Source organism: Mauremys mutica, chromosome 9 (assembly GCF_020497125.1).
Source record: "Mauremys mutica isolate MM-2020 ecotype Southern chromosome 9, ASM2049712v1, whole genome shotgun sequence".
NCBI classification, from domain to species: domain Eukaryota; kingdom Metazoa; phylum Chordata; order Testudines; family Geoemydidae; genus Mauremys; species Mauremys mutica.
The window spans coordinates 64,751,428-64,773,492 of NC_059080.1; the positions used below are offsets into that span (position 1 = coordinate 64,751,428).

General features: G+C 43.7%; 1 protein-coding gene and 1 long non-coding RNA gene across 7 annotated transcripts in view; one reads left to right on the forward strand and one right to left on the reverse strand.

The window, feature by feature from the left end:
• Window positions 1–22,065, forward strand: part of CLSTN2 (calsyntenin 2) — a 713,200-nt gene that overhangs the window by 674,835 nt on the left and 16,300 nt on the right. For all 5 annotated transcript variants that reach the window (XM_045031410.1, XM_045031411.1, XM_045031412.1 and 2 more), the window contains one exon: window positions 15,180–15,346. In XM_045031410.1, the coding sequence (XP_044887345.1) occupies window positions 15,180–15,346 (167 nt within the window). The remainder of the gene's footprint in view (window positions 1–15,179; window positions 15,347–22,065) is intronic.
• The window catches only part of LOC123377988, a 72,811-nt gene that overhangs the window by 31,638 nt on the left and 19,108 nt on the right, over window positions 1–22,065 (reverse strand). The window contains exons 3-4 of one of the 2 annotated variants that reach the window (XR_006582412.1): window positions 5,262–5,423; window positions 3,232–3,405 (exon numbers count right to left, since the gene is read on the reverse strand). This is a non-coding gene — a long non-coding RNA (uncharacterized LOC123377988). The remainder of the gene's footprint in view (window positions 1–3,231; window positions 3,406–5,261; window positions 5,424–22,065) is intronic. The other variant, XR_006582413.1, reaches the window with a different exon arrangement.

Below are 22,065 nucleotides of genomic sequence, written 5' to 3' on the forward strand. Positions count from 1 at the left end.
ATGGGGCGGCTGCGGGTAGCTGCATGGCTGCGGTCAGGGGGCGGCTGTGGGCAGAGGGCGGCTGTGGGCAGAGGGCGGCTGTGGGCAGAGGGCGGCTGGGGGCAGGGGCTGGCTGCGGGCAGGGGCTGGCTGTGGGTGGCTGTGGCCAGGGGCTGGCTGGGGGCAGGGGGGTGGGGCAGGGGGTGGCTGGGGGCAGGGAAGGCGGGGGAGGGGCGCAGACACTCACGGGGGGGGGCTGGGAGCAGCAGGACGCAGCCGGGGACTCACGGGGCAGCAGCAGCAGGAGCCCCAAGGCCAGAGGTCCAAAGAGCAGGAGCAGCAACAGGGCCAGGAGGCAGCTCACATGGCTCTCGCAGCACAGCACAGCGCCCCCCGGCGGCCGGGAGGAGGAATTACAGGCTTCCCAGGCAGAGCCCATCAAAGCTTCCCTCGCAGGGAAGCTAGTTAACAAGCGGTTCTAAAACCGCTTCTAAATTTAACAACGGGTTCGCGCGAACCGGTGCGAACCAGCTCCAGCTCACCCCTGGGCATGCTTCCCCTGCATAACTGAGAGCACCCCTTCAGCAGTGCAGCTCCACATTGTAAGGCTGGCACCATAAAGCCATGCTAGAGCCCTCAGGGATTTACACCATGGAATTTTCAGGACACAGTGCTGGTTTTGTAATTTAGCCATATTTAAATCAGACTGGATTAAAAGTATCTTTCAACTAACAAGAATCAGAGGGGTAGCCGTGGTAATCTGGATCTGTAAAAGCAGCAAAGAATCCTGTGGCACCTTATAGACTAACAGACGTTTTAGAGCATGAGCTTTCGTGGGTGAATACCCACTTCGTCGGATGCAAGTAGTGGAAATTTCCAGGGGCAGGTATATATATGCAAGCAAGAAGCAAGGTAGAGATAACAAGGTTTCAACTAACAGACATACAAAAAAGACATTTGAAATAATCTAAAATACTGTGCATCTGAAAAATTGTTTGACTAATTATAATAATTATTAGGATAAAATATGCAAGCCAAACTTAATGGAATGCAAGTAAAAATGATGCCCTCTCAAACTCAAAATAAATCCTAGAAGCAACGGAGGGTGCAGTGACTGGAGGAAGATTCATTAAAAAAGATCAGTTAGTGATATTAATATGGCTTTACTTCCTAGGACTGGGGTGTAATTTCTTGTGTGGTGCAGGTTCTTGAGGACCTGAAGTGTTTGGGGTTTTTTAACTGGAAATTTCATCTTACTTCTATTGATGTGTTACTTTATAAGCAAAGAATGTGGGTTTTATGGCTGATGAGCCATCCCACCAATCATTTACTGCTCATGAGCTTGCCATATCAGTACCAGTCTCCTCTCCTATAATAATAATAATAATTGTGTTGTACTGATATAGCCTCATCCACCCAAGTCTCTCCAAGCACTTTACAAACACCAGTGAATTAAGCTTCATGACATCCTTCCATGGCAGAGAATTATAATTTGCCCCACTTTATAGATGGAAGAGTTGAGGCACAGAGAGAAAAGGTGATCTGCCCAAGGTCACAAAGCAAATCTTTATCACAACAAAGAATAGAACCAGATTGCCTGACTCCCAATCCTGGTCTTTAACAACAAGATCATTCTTCTTCCCCCTTTCAGGTTCTGCAATTGCTGTTTCTTGCTCCTAAGCAGTCCAAACAAATGAGGTTAGATTGTCCTGTAGTTACATTTTCTATCATTCTGCCCTGGTAAGAAGTTTCTTCTGAATGAGCCCACTATATTGTGATTCAGTTTATCTGAGGATGTTGCAAATGAACCCTTTTCCAGGGTGAGAAATTACTTCCATTAAACAAAGGTTTATAGGTTCTCACTTTGATCCCCTCTTTGCTAGCAATCATTCTATGGCAAAGCCAGTGAGAAAAGTGAGCAAGTTGAAAACTTGGTAATCTAATCAGCCATTGTATCACAGACTGTGAACTTCAGCCAGGTTTCTTTGAAAAGATAAGGTCCCAGTTTTCATACTCTTCTCAGGAATTGATTGTTTCTTTATGTATCATTCCCCACCTCTTGTCAGTAAAGTAGTGACACAATTTAATTACTGTCACAAGGTTATACTGTAGTTTATCATTGCTGAAAGTCATTCTTTTCAATACTACAACCTATTCTTGTTGTGGTATCTTGGAATCCATGGTGAGAGATGAGGTAATTAACTTGGGTTGACTGCACTGTACATTTTAAGCAGGGCAAATTCTTTAGGACAAGCCTGTCACCAAGCAAATTATGTAATCATAAATACAATAGAAAGCCCCGACTGAAGTAATTCTGGTCCTTTCGTTTTGTGTTCTCTTATTTCTTCCTTTTCCCACAGTTCAAATGAATACCTGAATTGTTGTTATAGAATCCTTTTGTGGAATAATCTCACCTTCCAAGAAATCCAATTGACATAACAATCACCAAAATGTATATATAGTATGAGAACTGATTTCTAATTATACAGATCAGTGAGAGTATGTTAGGAGCAGTGCAATAAAAGGCAGACTAAGAACACAGAGAAGGGAGCAGAAACTCAGGATTTCCTAGGTGTCTAGGGAGATCCCAATGAGTGTATAGCAGAGGTGGGCAAACTACGGCCTGTGGGGCCAGCCTGCCCGGCCCCTGAGCTCCTGGCCAGCCCCAGCCCCTCCCCTGCTGTCCCTCCTCCCCCGCAGCCTCAGCTCACTGTGCGGGCAGCATGGCTCAGGGGCAGATTTAACAGTGAACACAGGGTGCCCTGGCATGGGGCCCCCCAACAAAGGGGGCCTTAGGGCCGGGTCTCGGGCAGCTCAGCTCCGGCGCACCTCCCAGAGGGGGGAGGGTCTGCACTGCAGGGGCAAGGGAGCAGGTGGGGCAGGAGCACGGGGAACACGGCCAGAGGACTCAGGAGGAGCACCAGGCGGATGCACAGCCCGCCAGAGAGAAGCGGCGCTTCTCTCCAGCTGCGCGGCTGCCCCTGCTCCTCCTGAGTCCTCCCCCCATGTTCACAGGGACACATTCTGAAAGAGGCTGGGGGTTGGATAGGGGGTGGGGTCCTGGGGGGTGGTGGTTAGGGGCAGGGGTTCCTGGGAAGGGGCAGTCAGGGAACAGGGGGAGTCGGAGGTTCTGAGGGGGGAAGTGGGAGGGGGCGGAGGGCAGGCTGTTTGAGGAGGCACAGCCTTCCTTACCAGGCCCTCCATACCATTTCGCAACCCCGATGTGGCCCTCAGGCCAAAAAGTTTGCCCACCTCTGGTATAGAGTCAGCTTCTATCCCCATCCCTGCAGCCCCGGCATAAGGCATGTGTTGGAGAATGGTGCTTCCTTCTATTTCCATCTTGATGGATAATGACTTGAGGATCATTGCCAGCTGATATATGTTAGAACAGATATTAGGTTGCTCCAAACTGGGGCTGGGGTGGAGCTGGAAAAGAATCAGAGTCATAAACCCTCATTTTTTCCTTTTGTGTCAAGCAGATTTCAGATGCAGCAAAGAGTCTGGCCCTGCGTCTATGTACACAGGTGCATTTGCTACTATAGCAGGGGTGTCTCTGCACTCTCCTTTTGTGTTGCTCAACTTTCATCACATTAGGACCAGGCAAGATGCAGGAAAATGCAGCCTGTCTTCACAAATCTTTGTTAGCATTATATACACAGCAGAAATAGAATAGGGGGGGTTATTTTCTGTCAGAGATGAATTCATGTTCAATGGTTAATTCAGTGTGGATTCTTGCCTCTTATTTAATTGTATTTTCTCTACTGGGGATGTGCACCAGGCTCTGAGATGTTATCCCAGCAGTAGGCTTATAGTACAGTACTTCTGTGTACAGCATCAATTAATTTAGCATGAATTGTGATTTACTTTGAGAAACAGAATACAAGAATTAGAAATTGTGAGGGTTTTTTTTGGTCCTCTCCCCCAAGTAATTAAAAAAAATTAAGTTAAGTTACAACTCCATAGGAACTGGCCCAGTATCTTATTTGGAAGAACATTGTCTTCCTGAAAAGGCAGTGGTTGCAACAGACCTTCATTCTGTGGATCTCATATATGGCATATAGACAGGTTGAAATTTGTATCGCTCATGGCAGGTAGCCCTAAGGTGTTCTGTGGACCTAGGGCTAGTTCGGATATTGCTTTCAGACTTCAAGTCATGAAGGCCCCAACATCACACCAAGGACAGGTTGAACTGGTAGTATAATGTTCATTAAATTAGCTCTTGTGTAGAGTGGTATGGCATGCAATGGTTTGTGCTGACAGAGATCTGAGGTGATAAATTCAACTGCTAGGGAATCAGATCGGGACCCTTCTTGGGATACACTGTAGGTTCTGCCTCTTCCTGTTTAGTAGAAGCCTCTATCTATTAGTTCCCTAAATCCCTTCACAAATACACCCATTGTTGACACAATACTCAACAGCTAGTTCTCTCACTATGGAATTAAACATCAAACTCCAATCCACAATCAGAAAGCTTTGCAGCAGACTCCAGATTTGCTAGAATCATCCCAGTCAGGGCCACAAATAGCCGTTCCTTATTTCTTTTCTCTTCATGGACAGGATTGGATGCTCTTCTCAGCTGACACTGTTCCATTTTCCCCATCAGGTGTTTCAGCATCCCAAACAATCAGCTAGCTGCTGAAGTTGTCTTATTTGTTTTTTATTAACTTCCTTTTTGTTTAAAATCCCCCTAAAAAGTATTACAAAGTTTGCCTGGGCTCCACTGGTGCATCAGTTCTTTGACTCACCATTATTATTATTTTTTTTTATGAGGCAAGTTGTTTTGTCTTGCCCGTTGACCCATAAATAAGTTTCAATTCAAGTTCCTTTTTTATTTACATTTGCTGTCTGGCTGTAGCTTTCCCCCTGCCCCCATGAACCTGGAAGATGCCTGACACTGACAGCATGATCACTAGTTATAATACCTCAAAAGAATCACAACTCAGTTGGATGTTGTGTTGAGCCATCAACTCGGGCAAAAACCTATCATTGTGTCTGGCCTTCCTTTATACTTTCAGTACGTCTGCTGCTGAGCTACCATGGCAGCCCCAAAGAGAAGGTCCTTGAGATTAGCTGAATCAAATATTTCGGTTGAGGGCTGAGGCTAGGCATTGGAAGCTGGCACTTTAGTGCAAATTTGGCTTTTTATAGAGAAAGTAGCACTTTGATACTCTTGAAACAACTGCCTGGACACATCAGTGCTCTTACCTTCACAGCGTGTCACTTGATTCTAATTCACAAGGGAAAGCAATTGAACCTTCCTTGAAATATGTTTAGAGACCTACCTGTACTGATGATGAGCCAGATTTTAACCGCTCATATGTCTTGACTTCAAGGACCTTCAGTTCTCCCCAGACCCTCTGATTCCATTTTCAGTAGCACCTACTGGTGGGTCCACATTACCAAAATGCTTGTTATACGAAGGTCCTCCACCACATTGTGTTCTGCTGTTGAAACACCAGACATCATTTGTGTCAGTGGTTTTGGCCTTATTCCAGACACACACGAGTAATGCATCAACTGTTTTGATGGCATAGATTCCTGCAGTGCACTGGTCTAGCTTGAGGCAGTAAAGGCATGGATGATTGTGGCAAGATCTGGACCAGAACAGAGAAAGTAAGACTTTTTTACACGTCTCAATATAGAAAAAAGCGCTTCTGGCTATCTGGGAATCCAGGAGTTGGGAGGTGTCTGGCATAATTGAGATTGCAACCCACTCTGACAGTGAGCAAGCAGACATGCTCAATACAGGGAGCAATAATAGACTTTGCCAGTTTCTCCAGATGTCTCTCATAGCCAATTGCCTCACCTCTATTTTATATGAGTTGAGTTCATGCCAGATAGCCTTCATCCATCTATCTGTTTCGCCAGACGTTGGGAAAGCAAGTAATTGCCTCCATCTGGGGCTGATAAAGTGATGCACAGTTGTATCATCAGCACATTAAAGATAATGACCCCCCTGCTGCCTCACTGAACTGAACATGCGCATTAAAGAAGAGGGGTGACACTCTGAAACTAAAAGCACTTGGAGAGTTGCCCATCACCATTCTCTGAGGAATGAGCAGAGCCACTCTAAAGTTATTCCACTCCTCCATGGATTGCAGATATATCAAGAGCACTCCATGGCTGACAGCATGGAAGCTAATTGCAAGAGTTCCCTTTATTATTCGCTGTCATGCAACCCAACATACAGCACCCCACCTTAACTATTTCCCTAGGTGAATTCATGCATGGAGGCATGAATCTGATTCATCATCTCCCTCTGTAGAGGTTCCAGCTGGAACACTGACTGAAACTCTATCAGAGAAGATAGTGCCCTTATTCTCTCAGTCCTTGATACTACTACAGACTCTCAGAAGAGAATATCTATATCTGATGGAGTTTAACTGTGAAGTGGCTGGGAGAACCTGACTGTGAGGAACCTCTGACACTGAAATTGGTTGAGGTAATCTAGATCAATTAGATAGCCTCACTCCAGGACAGCTCTGACGGATGGAAATTTGCACATGCTGTGCCAGAGAAGAAGAATGTCTTAGTTTCTGCCACACAATGGCATATAAGTTTAAAAATTCCTTATATTGAAAGTGAGCTGGTTCATCACCAGACCTCTGTCACCAAAGCTTTTGCCTTTCTTCATGGTTACTGCTAGCCTTAGATATATATCATCATTCAGGAGATTTCCAGTTTAATGCATTTGGGTACCATACATCTAAATGCAAAAGATTGCTTGGACTCAGCACTTCAACAGAAATTCAAATTTGGGTTAAAAGGGTCACAGACAGAGAACTTTCCTGGAAGCAACTCACCCTCCTAACCCTTAAATTTTATGTTGACAGGATGTTTCTTAGCATGAGATTATTTTAGGTATTATGGGCCAAATTTGGTCATCAGGTAACTGGATACAAGTCTGTTGAAGTAAATAGGTCTGATTCTGATCTAAATTGTACCAGTATAATCAAGAACAAAGGCACCAAAGTTAAATGGAGTTACACAAGGATAAAACTGGATCAGAATGAGCCCCAGAGGAGTTAGGTGTCTTTAGAAGAAGAATATCCTGCTCTCAAATAAAAATGCTTGTTCTTATTACCATTACTATCCATAATCACATACTGATTCTATACTGCTATTGGAAATTCCATTTGCAACAAGTTTCTTATGTGTTACCAGTTAGCAATATTTTATAGGAACACGGGACACTTTTTATTCTTCACAGAGTGGGGAACTCTTATTTTGTACCTTTGGAAAACAGAAAATTACAGAGTTATAACAGATCAGCACTCACCCATCTTGTTAATTTTGCTTTCAGAACTGGGAAAAGCTTTGGTTTTTGGTTCTTGTTTTACTGTGTATTTTGTTCATTTTGCATGACAGTGGCAATTACTGGCTGTTGAAGTGCACAATAAGTTGATATAGGCTCATTGGTCTGAGAAGATGTCTGAGTTGTTGAAACATCAAGCTATAAATATTACAGAATGTCCAAGTGCTATGAGACCCGTGATGGTGGTCAGTTAAAATTACTGGTATTTACCATGAGAGGACAAGAATGACAGGTACATCATTTTCTCTTCATCTCTGCTAAATAGTGCTTAATAATATATGGAAGGCTTATTCATTGGTCTATTTCAACAAACTATGAGATGCAGTCTCCTTTCTAAGCATGCGTGTACAATCATTCCTGTTTATTCTAGTGGAAGTTACCCCACCCTATGAAGAAACAGCATGCCTCTGTAAATGAAAGCAAACAGGAAGGACACAATTCTCTACCTTTGCAGTAATGTAAAGCTTAAATGAACAATCTTATCAGACTTAGGGGTTTGTGGCCATAATTTGCTGATTTATACTGTGATGAGACAAGGTGGGTGAGGTAACTTTTATTGGACCAACTTCTGGTGGTGAGCGACAAGCTTTGGAGCTTACACAGAGCTCTTCTTCACTCAGATGTTGGTGTCAGTTATGTCAGAAGGCATATCCTGAACTTTTGTTTCATGATGTTTCTAGCTCATTTTAAAGCCTCATTATCCATAACTCTAAAAGTTCCTGGCTTTCTGTACTAGCACCTGATACCATCATCATAGTTTACAGTGAATCAGCTTGTTCTAGTCCAGAAACGATCTATCTGAAATAGCTATATATTTGTATAGACACCAAAATCATTGCGTGTAAGCACCAGAGTAGTATCTGAGCATTTTGCTTCGGATATTTTTGGTGCCTCTGGCATTTCTGCGTCCACCAAGCATTCTAATAGGCCATTTCTAGGAAATGGTCATGGCTTCTTACATGAAAACCAGCTTCCTGGTTTTATGCCTTTATAAATGAGGGGAGGGCGGAGTTGTGCAGACTCTCATCCTCTCTTGAAACTCCCCAGCACTCAGGGCAGAGCACAGCCATTGCTACATCCCACAGGGAAAACATGAGCTTCCTTTCACAGCTGGCCAGTTCATAGTGGGGAGGCATGACCCCCTCTTTTGCTGGGCCTTCCCTGTCCCCCTTTTGGGGTGATTAGCTCCATCAATAATCATAGCCTCATGCAATCACTGCCATTGCGAGCAGCTCCTGCATAGAGGAAAAGGAGAGGTTAAAGGGGGAAATGCTCCTCTCACCCTTCCTGCACCTCTAGAAGCTAATCACTGGCTGGCTGTCAGATTCGTGCACTTGCTGACTGTAGACTTGCAGTACAATAATTATTTTAATAGTTATGGGCAAATCATATAAGGTTTGTGGAAGTTCATTGATTCCCATCATGACAGCTGATTTTTAAAACAAGAATTTTATACCTCAGAGATTATAACAGCTTCAGATGGTCATTCTGCTCTTTCTTGTAAATCAGTTTAAATGGATTTTACAGATGGGTTTTTGGCACAATAATATTCTCTTTATGTGTATTCAGTATGGTCCATGGTCAAGTATGTCATTTTAAAAGACACAATAAAGACTTCTTCAAATGATATGTTGTAATCAATCACAATATGTAGCTTCAGTTGTATTGTAGATGTTACTACTGTATTTCCTTATATATGCTTAGGGAGTATCAGACAGGGTAAGGGAATATCAAGGAAGGACCCCAGTGAGACATTCCAGCTAATCTAATGGGAAAAGATTATGGGAAATATTATTCTATCATGCCTTCTTCATCTTTCTCTTTATTCCCCCCCCCCCACACACACACACTTGGTCCTGCAAGTTCATTATTGTTTCCCTTCAATGTCCACATTTCAGTGTTGGCCAGGACTATGAAGCTGTATGGTTGATCCTTGGGAAGCTGGCAAACCAATAGTGACCAACTACAAAGTGAATGGCCTGAACCCAGACTAATAAGAAGCAAAGAAATCAGTGCATCACTCTATTCTCTACAACCTGGCCAAGATGCTTGAATCATCCCTCTATAACACTGACCACACAATGATCATCTTTAGTGTTGTCACCTTCAGACAAGACTACAGTGGTTCACCCTAATTAGTGGGCGTGGCTTTCCTTGAAATCTCCCCAGAAACTCCATCTAGTGTAGAATGAATGCCTACTGTGACAAAGTTCCTCCTCTACATTGGTGGGTCTTGCGCTTAGTGGCAGATTTGCTCACCTCAGTGATCTTCCCCTCTGGTGGAACCCACAGTCTGGGTCAACTCCTCCTGTATCTGATCAGGAGTTGGGAGGTTTGGGGGAACCCAGGCCCGCCCTCTACTCCAGGTTCCAGCCCAGGGCCCTGTGGACTGCAACTGTCTATAGTGCCTCCTGTAACAGCTGCATGACAGCTACAACTCCCTGGGCTACTTCCCCATGGCCTCCTCCAAACACCCTCTTTATCCTCACCACAGGACCTTCCTCCTGGTGTCTGATAACGCTTGTACTCCTTAGTCCTCCAGCAGCACACCCGCTCACTCTCAGCTCCTTGCACCTCTTGCTCCCAGCTCCTCACATGCCCACCACAAACTGAAGTGAGCTCCTTTTTAAACCCAGGTGCCCTGATTAGCCTGCCATGATTGGCTGCAGGTGTTCTAATCAGCCTGTCTGCCTTAATTAGTTCTAGCAGGTTCCTGATTACTCAAGGTACCCTTGCTCTGGTCACTCAGGAAACAGAAAACTACTCATCCAGACCCTCTACCAGACTTCTGTACCCCACTGGTCTGGGTCTGTCACACTACCTACTGAGACCCTGTGAGCAGAGATCACCTACACTGAAACCATTGCCCTAACTTCATGTTTGTTTCCTGATACAATTTAAGGAATTGGTTGTAATCTTTAAATCCTTGAATTGTGTACTTCTCATCCTGCATCACGTTACAACAATTCCGATCAGTTGGCAAACTCTTGCTATTGGTTTCTGAAGTTTAAAACTCCAGTATCAGTGTTGGGGTTTTAGCCAGAGGCCTGCGTCTGTGAAGCTTAGTCTCTTAGGGAGTCTGCTAAAGCCTGAACATGCAAAACTTCAAAGCACAATCTGAGGCGGATTTTTTTTTTTTTTAGCTCTTGTCTAATTTTGGGGGGAAGAGTTTGGAGGGTATTTTGTTTGCTTTTATATTCTGTTTGCGGATATTCCTGACAAAAGGAAAATGAATGTTAATTCAATTCAATGTTTTCTTATTTACTATAATTTATATTTTAAAAATATTTACTGTAAATAAATACTTAGCTGCTAAAATAATAGTAGGTGTTCTTTAAAATGATGTTGCTATTACTAGATTTTTGGGAAAAAATTGAATGTATTTTTGGTACACTAACTATTTTCCAAATGTTGTTATGAACTCAGTAAATACTGAAAGGCCTAAGTACAGTAGAAACTAATCCTGAACTATAGATGTTGAAAAAAATGAAGATTTTCTTGTACTCTGCAAAAATCCATCCAGAGAAACTTTTCTACATGATGGACAGCTTGGAGAAAAAAGGCTGATTTTTTTCTCACTGTGGGAAGTTTTCTTTGAGATAAATAGTGATGCGATATGCGATGCCATCAGAGAAGACAAAGGGTGATGCCTTTTGGCTGAGGAAAGCATCTAAGAGTACATTGTGAGATGTCTGCTTCCATGACTGGGCAATGAAACAATCCCAAACCTATGTCTACAAAATCTTCCCCGCACCCCATTACTCCAATGTGTATTTTCATATATAATATAAAAAAATAACTAGTTTTTTTGTAGTGAGTACAGTGTTGAGAGAGAGTGGGGAGGAGGGTTCTCAGGCTTTAGTCATCAATGTCTATAAGTGTACCCAGAAGAGAATAAGGAGATCTATACAAAGTGCGGGGAGTAGCTCAGTAACTCCAGTTGTTTGCAAGTAGTGGATGTTAACATTTATTGTTGACTGCTAAAAATGATGCATTTGAGTGAAGTGGCCTGTTTGCCTAATGAGTTGGCTATAGTATGCCAATGCATCTGTGACTTCCTGTTCACATCTGGTGGCAATCCATGATGTTTGAAGCCCTGTAGGATTTGAATTTGGAGAAACTGCCTCTTTTTCCTCTGTTCATTTCCTCATGTTCATGGTTAGCCAACTCAATCAAATCTAGTGATAGTAAGCATGTTTGGAGGCTAGAGGTGGGATATACACAAAGGAAGGACCTCAACTTTGGAATTCACTTCTCATGTTAGTTCTCAAGAGGCCAAGTCTTGTTGATTTCCAGGATACAGTGATAGCCCTATCTTTTCTTTAGGATTTGCCTGAGGGGATGAGGTCAGGCAGTGCTTATGTTAATTTATAGAAGCAGCAAAGAATCCTGTGGCACCTTATAGACTAACAGACATTTTGCAGCATGAGCTTTCGTGGGTGAATACCCACTTCTTCGGATGCAAGTAGTGGAAATTTCCAGGGGCAGGTTTATATATGCAAGCAAGAAGCAAGCTAGAGATAACGAGGTTAGTTCAATCAGGGAGGATGAGGCCCTGTTCTAGCAGTTGAGTGAAAACCAAGAGAGGAGAAACTGGTTCTGTAGTTGGCAAGCCATTCACAGTCTTTGTTTAATCCTGAGCTGATGGTGTCAAATTTGCAGATGAACTGGAGCTCAGCAGTTTCTCTTTGAAGTCTGGTCCTGAAGTTTTTTTGCTGCAGGATGGCCACCTTAAGATCTGCTATTGTGTGGCCAGGGAGGTTGAAGTGTTCTCCTACAGGTTTTTGTATATTGCCATTCCTAATATCTGATTTGTGTCCATTTATCCTTTTCCTTAGAGACTGTCCAGTTTGGCCGATGTACATAGCAGAGGGGCATTGCTGGCATATGATGGCATATATAACGTTGGTGGACGTGCAGGTGAATGAACCGGTGATGGTGTGGCTGATCTGGTTAGGTCCTGTGATGGTGTCGCTGGTGTAGATATGCGGGCAGAGTTGGCATCGAGGTTTGTTGCATGGATTGGTTCCTGAGTTAGAGTTACTATGGTGCGGTGTGTGTAGTTACTGGTGAGAATATGCTTCAGGTTGGCAGGTTGTCTGTGGGCGAGGACTGGCCTGCCACCCAAGGCCTGTGAAAGTGTGGGATCATTGTCCAGGATGGGTTGTAGATCCCTGATGATGCGCTGGAGGGGTTTTTGCTGGGGACTGTATGTGATGGCCAATGGAGTCCTGTTGGTTTCTTTCTTGGGTTTGTCTTGCAGTAGGAGGCTTCTGGGTACACGTCTGGCTCTGTTGATCTGTTTCCTTATTTCCTCGTGCAGGTACTGTAGCTTTGAGAATGCTTGGTGGAGATTTTGTAGGTGTTGGTCTCTGTCTGTGGGGTTAGAGCAGATGCGGTTGTACCTCAGTGCTTGGCTGTAGACAATGGATCTTGTGGTGTGCCCGGGATGGAAGCTGGAGGCATGAAGGTAGGCATAGAGGTCGGTAGGTTTTCGGTATAGGGTGGTGTTAATGTGACCATCAATTATTTGCACCGTAGTGTCTAGGACAGGGGTCGGCAACCGGTGGCTCGCGGCTCGCCAGGGTAAGCACCCTGGCGGGCCGGCCCGGTTTGTTTATCTGCTGCGTCGGCAAGTTCGGCTGATCGCGGCTCCCACTGGCCGCGGTTCGCGGTCCCAGGCCAATGCAGGAGGCTGGAAGCGGCGCGAGCCGAGGGATGTTCTGGCCGTGGCTTCCTGCATCCCGCATTGGCCTGGGACCGCGAACCGCGGCCAGTGGGAGCCGCGATCGGCTGAACTTGCTGACGCGGCAGATAAACAAACCGAGCCGGCCCGCCAGGGTGCTTACCCTGGCGAGCCGCGAGCCACCGGTTGCCGACCCCTGGTCTAGGAAGTGGACCTCCCGTGTAGATTGGTCCAGGCTGAGGTTGATGGTGGGGTGGAAGCTGTTGAAATCGTGGTGGAATTTTTCCAGAGTCTCCTTCCCATGGGTCCAGATGATGAAGATGTCATCAATGTAGCGTAGGTAGAGAAGGGGCGTGAGTGGACGGGAGCTGAGGAAGCATTGTTCCAGGTCAGCCATAAAAATATTGGCATATTGTGGGGCCATGCGGGTGCCCATAGCGGTGCCACTGATCTGGAGATATATATTGTCATCAAATTTGAAATAGTTGTGTGTGAGGATAAAGGCACAGAGCTCAGCAACCAGTTGTGCTGTGGCATCATCAGGGATACTGTTTCTGACAGCTTGTATTCCATCAGCGTATGGGATTTAGTGTAGAGAGCCTCTACATCCATGGTGGCCAGGATGGTGTTTTCTGGAAGGTCACCAATGCATTGTAGTTTCCTCAGGAAATCAGTCGTGTCACAGAGATAGCTGGGAGTGCTGGTGGCATAGGGTCTGAGTAGAGAGTCCACATATCCAGACAGTCCTTCAGTGAGAGTTCCAATGCCCGAGATGATGGGGCGTCCAGGATTTCCAGGTTTGTGGATTTTGGGCAGTAGATAGAATAGCCTTGGTCGGGGCTCTAAGGGTATGTTGATTTGTTCCGGTGTTGGTGTAGGGAGTGTCCTGAGTAGATGGTGCAGTTTCTTAGTGTATTCCTCAGTGGGATCTGAGGGAAGTGGCCTGTAGAATTTGGTGTTGGAGAGTTGTCTGGCGGCCTCCTTTTGGTAGTCAGACCTGTTCATGATGACAACAGCACCTCCTTTATCAGCCTCTTTGATTATAATGTCAGGATGGTTTCTGAGGCTGTGGATGGCATTGCGTTCTGCACGACTTAGGTTATGAGGCAAGCGATGTTGTTTTTCCACAATTTCTGCCTGTGCACGTCGGCGGAAGCATTCAATGTATAGGTCCAGACTGTCATTTCGACCCTCAGGAGGAGTCCATGTGGAGTTCTTCTTTTTGTGCTGTTGGTGGGAGGGTAACTGTGTATCAGTGCGCTGTTCAGTGTTGTCCTGAAAGTATTCTTTGAGTCGGAGATGGCGAAAGTAGGCTTCCAGATCGCCGCAGAACTGTATCATCTTGGTGGGGGTGGCAGGGCAGAAAGAGAGTCCCCGAGATAGGTCAGACGTTTCTTCTGGGCTGAGTGTGTGGTTGGATAGATTGACGATATTGCTGGGTGGGTTAGGGGTACCACGGTTGTGGCCCCATGTAGCAGGTAGGAGTTTAGACAGCTTACAGTCCTTTTTCCTTTGTAGAGAGGTGAAGTGAGTAATGTAGATCTCCTGTCTTATTTTAGTGAATTTAGTTAATTTATAGCTAAGCAAAATTTCTGGATGGAGTCTACTTTTAATTAACATTGTATAAAGTTGCATTGTTTTTTTTTCAAGAAATGCACATGCTGCCAGAGAATGTTGTGATGGACACGTGTTTAGGAAAAGGACAAATAAATATATGTACGAATACATTGAAACCCATATTTAGTCTGTGCAAGCACAAAATGGTGTACAAAATCTCATAAAAATGTAATATTTCGTTTAGCTTGTTTGCATCCTGTTTAAATTAAAAAAAAAGTCAAATAGCTGTTTATTCGCATATTCTGAAGTAACAATACATTCCTGGGCAGGGATTTTGTGTGCTATGTTTCAACAAATACATTTTTGAAACCCCTGAAAATAGCAGTTTACAATAATGGAAATACTGACAAAACCTTAATTATAGTGGTGTTGCTGGATGCCATCACAACAATGCATAAAGCATATTCTAGTTGGGATTCCGTTCACTTGATCGTAGTAACTGAGATTGCAGGAGTTTAATAGCATTTCACTAAATTGGATATCAAACCTATATTTGTATGTTACAATATTGTAAACTGAGTTATTAGAATATCTGTATTTGGGTATTATCAACAGAATAATTTTGCATTCTGTTTCTTCTAGGAGGGGAAGTCGCTAAGCCCAGATTTGCTCAGTATTTCCATGGCAGCCTTGCCAGCCTCACTATCCGGCCAGGGAAAATTGAGAGTCAGAAAGTGATTTCCTGTTTGCAAGCCTGCAAGGAAGGTCTGGATATTAATTCTCTTGAGAGTCTTGGCCAAGGAATAAAGGTGAGGGATGAACTGACATCATCTTTGATAAAATTTAGAACTGATTTATGAAGTGGAGAGCCCAAGGCACAGTACAAATGCACTCCTAGAAGCAATATAATTTCCCATAAAGTCATGCAAAGAAAAAGCATAACAGGAGAGGAGCTGTGATACTGCAAAGAAAAATATTTCCATTATTTCAACAAAACACATTTAGAAAGTAAGGTGCCGCAGGTCTTTCACAGGCCCTAAGAATTTCCAGGTCATGCTGTCAAAGCCCTGTTTTGGTACTCTTTACAAAAATAGGCATGCTTCTGCAGACTGTTGTATTTTATTGAATTTTGATCTGAAATAGCTTTAAAGCAACAGAAAACATAAGTGAAATATCATTTCATCTGGTTGCAATTCAGCAAACTGGGCTGTGTGTGTTAGTGCCATTAGATTCAACATATATTTCACAAGGCAAACTACATTAATAGGACATTAAGATGGGACAATTAAACATGCAAAAGTCAGGAAATGCAAAGATTAAATTTGCATGTGCAACTTTAACTGTGTTTGTACATATGAATTATCTTATGGTCTTTAATGACATAATCACATTATTAAAGTAATACAATATAGGACAAACTCCTGGCCCCATTGAAGTCAATGGCAAAATTTCTAGGACTTCAGTGGGGCCAGGACTTCACTCATAGTTTTCTCTACTTTCTTGGATATGCATATGTAGCATCTTGAATGTAATTTTCATCCATTTGTACTTACACAAATTTGTCAGAATATTCCAGAACAGTTCTAAGTTACTGAGAAATTTATTAGATAACAAATACTCCTCTCTAAACTGCATATTTTAACCAATTTGTCAGTTCCCAAGTACCATACATTTTCTTTTTAATCAGCAACACAATCTTGCTTTGGCATATTTTTGGGATTCAGCCAGTTCACTAATATTGAGCTATTTTAGCAGTATAGATCATCACGGTACAACCTTCCTTTGCAACAGAATAGAGAATTAAACAACTAACTAGGGAGGTAATTTAGCTGCATATTTATGTGGCCTCCACCTGGTAATAAATTGTCATTGTTACTCTGTGTTGTTATATTTTAATCTAGAGAATGTTGTGAAGGTACTATTTACTGTGTATTTTTCAGGGAAATTACGTGTGTGGGCTCTGGCATATGCCAAATCTGGCATATACTAAGTAATACACAGAGCTGCAAGAGGATACACATGTGAATCTAGGCAAGAGGTTATGTTGTACTCTTGATTTATGGTATCTGCAGACAGGAGGGCAAAATTTAAGTTGCATGTGCAAGTTTAGGACCAGATTCTTCAACCTTTACTTATGAGAGTAGGTAATACTCAACATGAGTAACAGCAGCAGGAGTTAGCTTTATGTGGTAAAGGTAAGATTGTTTCACTGTCTAAACTTGAGTTTGATTAACGTTTTTGGACAAATAATTTATTCACTGAAAAATAAAGTTTTAGGTTGGCTGAAGCTATTCATAAATTTGATAGAAATTTGCTGAATAGTTTCCAACAAAACACATTTTTTTGGAGGGGGACCCTAGATTGACAAGGGAATTTAGATGCCAATCACAAAATTACCAGAAGAGAAGTAATCATAGCCCCTTATACCCAGTAACCTTGAATGCTGGCCTCCCACCTCTTAGGTGAGTGCCCCTAACCACTAGGCTACTGGCTATTCTGGGGTGGCACTCTCTGTCTTTCCTGTTGTATACATAATTAAGTAGGCACAGGATCAGGGACTTGAGTTTGGGTGTCCCACATTCCAGGTGAGTGTCCTCATTCTCACTTTCTTTGGACCAAAAACATTCAAGCATTTTATATAAATTAGAACACCACTACCTCCACCACCACCACCTCCTCCAGTATTTTTTTTTAAATCTAGCCCTTCATTTTCCTTTGCTTTTATTAAAAATACACAGATATGAAATATTTTGTTTCATTTAACCCAAATTTGTCAACTTTTTTGATTTGCTGAAAATACTGAAAAATTTGGTTTCGGTTTGGGTCAAACCATTTTTTCCCCCTGGAACTTCCAGAGACGTAAAAAAACCCCAGTTATTCACCTTGTTCTAATTTAACCCTCATAAATGTCAGTATTGGATGGCTCTATTTCACCACCTCTTTCTTTCTTGGGTAAAACATATTGCATGAAACCTTTTTTTTTGTGGTACTAGCCTTTAAATACTGAACAAAGAGCCCCCAAATTACTCTGTTTTCATGTTTTATTTATTATAGTGAGAATGTTAATGATTTCATAGGACTTCCATCCCAGCAATTCAGTAAATTATAATGACATGTTTCTTAGCAATGCCCTTTACAAATTAAGATTATGAATGTAATATAAGGCTGTTTACTAGAAAATCCTGTTTCCTCGCAAATATATACCAGTAAATGTATGCTGGAATTTGTATGTCATAAGTCAGCTTATACTTGGCTCATGCTGATTAAAAACATACTCAGTTGTAGCAGCCCGTTGTCATTTTGAAATTGACATTATTATAGTAGCTTGTGGTTTCAGGTGTGGGTGAAAAATACTCTCTTCAGTTTTGCCTCCCACTGCTGCTCCAGCATGGGTGAATGGTTCTCTCTATGAACCAGCAGTGGGTGGAGGAAAAATGAAGCTGAGGGAATTTTTTTCTCCTTCCCACACTGAACTTCAAAACGTTTTCAATTTCAGAATTACAACAGTGGCATGGTGTTTCTTTAAAGGTTCTTCTTCCATTTTTACCTCTCCAGCCAGTCTGGCAGTCAGAGTTGACAGCAGGAGGCAAAAATGGAAAAAAGCAGTCGGAGATACTCCAGGCAGGGTTTCCTAGTTGGGCCAAGAGGGAGAGGAACAGATAAGAGGCACAGTTGGCACCTGACCTTGGGTTGCAAATTAAGAAAGGAAGATAGTGTCCATTGTCCCAAAATAAACACACCTGACATCAGATATTGTATGTGACTGCCGATGGATATGTACAATATGGATATTTGAACCCTACCACCGCCTGAAGGAAAAGGACATTAGCTAATGTTAAAAGTCAGTAGGATTGTCAGTTGGTCTCTTTGGTTTCTTTATATTTATCTAGGAAAGAACAGTTTAATACTGTTACAAGATTGCTTATGTTGCAATTTTTATCTTCTTGCTTCTTCCACGATCTAATTTTCATATACACACAACAGACACTTGCAGACAAATCTTGCAGACACTGTCTATGCTATTTTTAACTGATCTCTCTCCTCTCTACACTCTCCAAGAGTGAGATATAAACAGCCCAGACTAGGGGCTTGTCTACACTACAAAGTTAAGACAACTTAAGTTATGTCAACGTACAGCTGCCGCTATAATTAAACCACTGTTGCACATCCACACTACCTCCTTGTGTTGGTGGAGTGCATCCACAGTAGCAGCTCTTGCATTGACACAGAGAGCAGTGCACTGTGGATAGCCAGCCCACTGTGCAACTCACCACAATCTACCACAGGGTGTTTTGGGAAGGGTTTGTAATGCCTCATGGGGGCAGGTTCAGCATCTCCTGATTAGGTTTTCTCCATTCCATGGGCATTCTAGTACGTTTGTACCACTTTTCAACAGCTGTGGTAAAGTGCATGCCCACCATCTCTGTCAGAAATCATGGATCCTGCACTGCTCTTCAGTATTGTGCTGAGCGTCACAAACACAACACACCTGATCCAGCAGTATTTCCTGAGCTGTGAGTCTGATGATGATGCCTTGGTGTCTGCCTTGCTGTGTGTCAGGGAGAGAAACAATTGAAGATTGCTGTTGCCATTCACGGAGCAGCTGCACACGGTGGACAGTCTGTTCTGGGCCCGAGAAACAAGCACTGAGTGGTGGGATTGCATCGTTATGCAGGTATGGGATGAAAAGCAGTGGCTGCAGAACTTTTGGATGTGCAAGGCCACCTTCCTGGAACTGTGTGCGGAGCTCACCCCAGCCCTCTGGTGCAGCGACACCAGAATGGGAGCTGATCTCACAATGGAGAAGTGAGTGGCGATTATTGTGTGGAAGCTTGCAATTTCAGACTGCTGCTGGTCAGTGGGGAATCAGTTTGGAGTTGGGAAATCCACCATGGAGGTTGCTGTGACGCAAGTATACAGGGCCATTAATCGTGTCCTGCTACAAAGGACTGTGGCTCAGGGCAATGTACAGGAAATAGTGGATGGTTTTGCAGCAATGGGGTTGCTGAACTGCGGTGGGGCAATAGATGGCGCACACACCCCTATTTTGATACCAGACCACCTTGCGACGGAATACATCAACAGAAAGGGCTACTTTTCTACAGTATTGCAAGCACTGGTGGATCACCAGGTTTGTTTCACTGACATCAATATGAACTGGTCAGGGAAGGTGCATGATGCGCGCATCTTTAGGAACATAGGCTTGTACAGAAAGCTGCAAGTTATCCTACTGCAGGGGAAGAAACAAGGCAGCCCTCCCAAAAAACTTTGGCAGAGGATTGCAGACTACCTCCAGGAAAGTTTCCTAAATATCTCTATGGAGAAGTCACAGGATATCCCAGTGCACATAAACAAACTGTTTGGCAGGGTCTCCTCTGCCTAGCTGCACAGGGGAATAAGAAGCAGATAGCGACTCTACCTCTATTGGTTATTTCACTACCTCTTCTAGTCTGATTAAAAAAAATAGTACATGAGCAGATGTTGCCCTGCAATATTGAAGCAAACTGAGTACTTACCAGAGGTTCCTTCCCTTGCCTCAGGCTCTCCGGTGCTGGACTTCTGGGAGTGGCTTAACTGCTCAGGAGTCAAAACGAGATCCTGGCTTGCCACTACAGCGGATCCCAGTATTGCCCGTCCTCCTCCTCTTCCTTGTTCAGCACCTCATCTTCCAGGTTCACTCTGGTGGCCTGTGACTCTAGGTCCTGCAAAGTATCCACTGGGCACTTGGTGGTGGAGGTGGAGTAGGCACCGAGGATGGCATGCAGCTACCTGTAGAAGTGGCATGTCTGCATCTCCACACCAGATGACTATTTGCCTTCTGGTATGCCCGGTGCAACTCCTTGATTTTTACATGGCACTGCTGTGTATCCCTATTGTAGCTCTTCTCCTCCATGCCCCGAGAGTTCTGGCCATAGATGTCAAAGTTCCTATGACTGGATCAGAGCTATGCCTGCACCCAGTAGATCCAGCACCTCCAGTGCTGCATGGAGCCAGCATGGTCAGCTCAGCAGTTGTTATGTTAGCTCTCCGCCAAGTAAATAGAGCAATTTCAAAAATTCCCAGGGCCTTAAAAGGGGAGGGGCGTGCACCTGTGTACCTGGCTGCAGAGCAGCGGAGTTCAAAACAGTGACTAGAGCAGTCATGGTAGGGCATTGTGGGACAGCTCACGGAGGCCACTTAGGTTGACGTGGATCTATTAGATTGGCATAGCAGGCAAGTTAAAGCAGCGGGAGAAACATTGTAGTGTAGACACCTCCATAATTAGGTCAACATATGCTGCCTTATGTCGACCTAACTCTGTAGTGTAGACTAGGGCTAGGATTTTCTTCCACTCCCTTTGGCAGCATTCCAGAGTTCTTGCACCTGAGCCATTAAGTTAACTAGCTAGCTTGAGTCTCCCCTTGCTAATGTCATTCTTTGCTGTTGCTAGTTTACAGGTAAAAAGAGTGATATGCATGATCACGTGTAGTGTTATTACATTCTTCTGCAGAAAACCTCTTAAATTGTTCATGATGTTATTCACAAGGTTTGAACCTAGGTCTCCCTGTCCTACTCAGCTCAAAGCTTGCCCTGCCCCACTCATGTGCACATGTTATTTAATCTTCATCTTTTTTCTAAACCTTTTTTTTAAACGTAGATGTTTGTGTGACGTAAACTATAAAATATAATATAAAATGTTCCCATAATCAACAGTCAGCCTCAGGAAACAACTGCATGGAATGAAAGTGCATTTGGTATTAGTTTCCTTATGTTTTATGGCGCCTAAGCAGGAGGATGTAAACTCAGAAAGTTGATCTGGTTTTCTGTGCAGCACAGATGGCTCATTGACCTGATTAACAGACATCTTTCAGAAGGAAATTAACAACAAACTCTCACTCTCTCACACGTACACCAAACAAACAAAAAAGGTAGAAAACAAACTTATTTGTATCTAAATGAAGCTCAGAATTAGGGCTTGTCTAGACAGTGGGGAAGTGGACACTCCAGGGGTGTGACTTCCACAGTGCACTGATGTGTTACACCTTAATTGGTCCGTGTAGACCCTGCTGCTGCACATCACAGGTTGCCTAGTGTGCTTTACTATCGTACTGTTTCACACAGCATGACATTAAAGCACAGTCAGGAAGATTTAGTGCACATGGGTGGGAGCTACATGAACCAATTAATGTGTAATGCATTAGTGTGCTTTAGAAATCACACCCCTGCAGTGTGCACTACCCCATCGTGTAAACAAGCCTTTCGGTCTTGATGGTGATAAAACCAATCAGCATTTACAATTCACATAGATAGGCTGGCCTCTGTCAGCAGGCTGCTACATTTTTGTTTTCAGTCTTATGAGCTTTGGAAAGGTTAGCACAGCTACAAAGACAACCGATGATTCTCTAGTAAGACTTATCAGTTCAGATGAGCAGCTGGTTCTATGCAGGAGGAAGCCCCAGTTTAGATAGTGATCCCTCCAGTGATCATGAGACAGAGGGAGGAGAATCCCTTTGGTTGTGACTGTCATTGCTGGGGTTGTGGTAAGGAA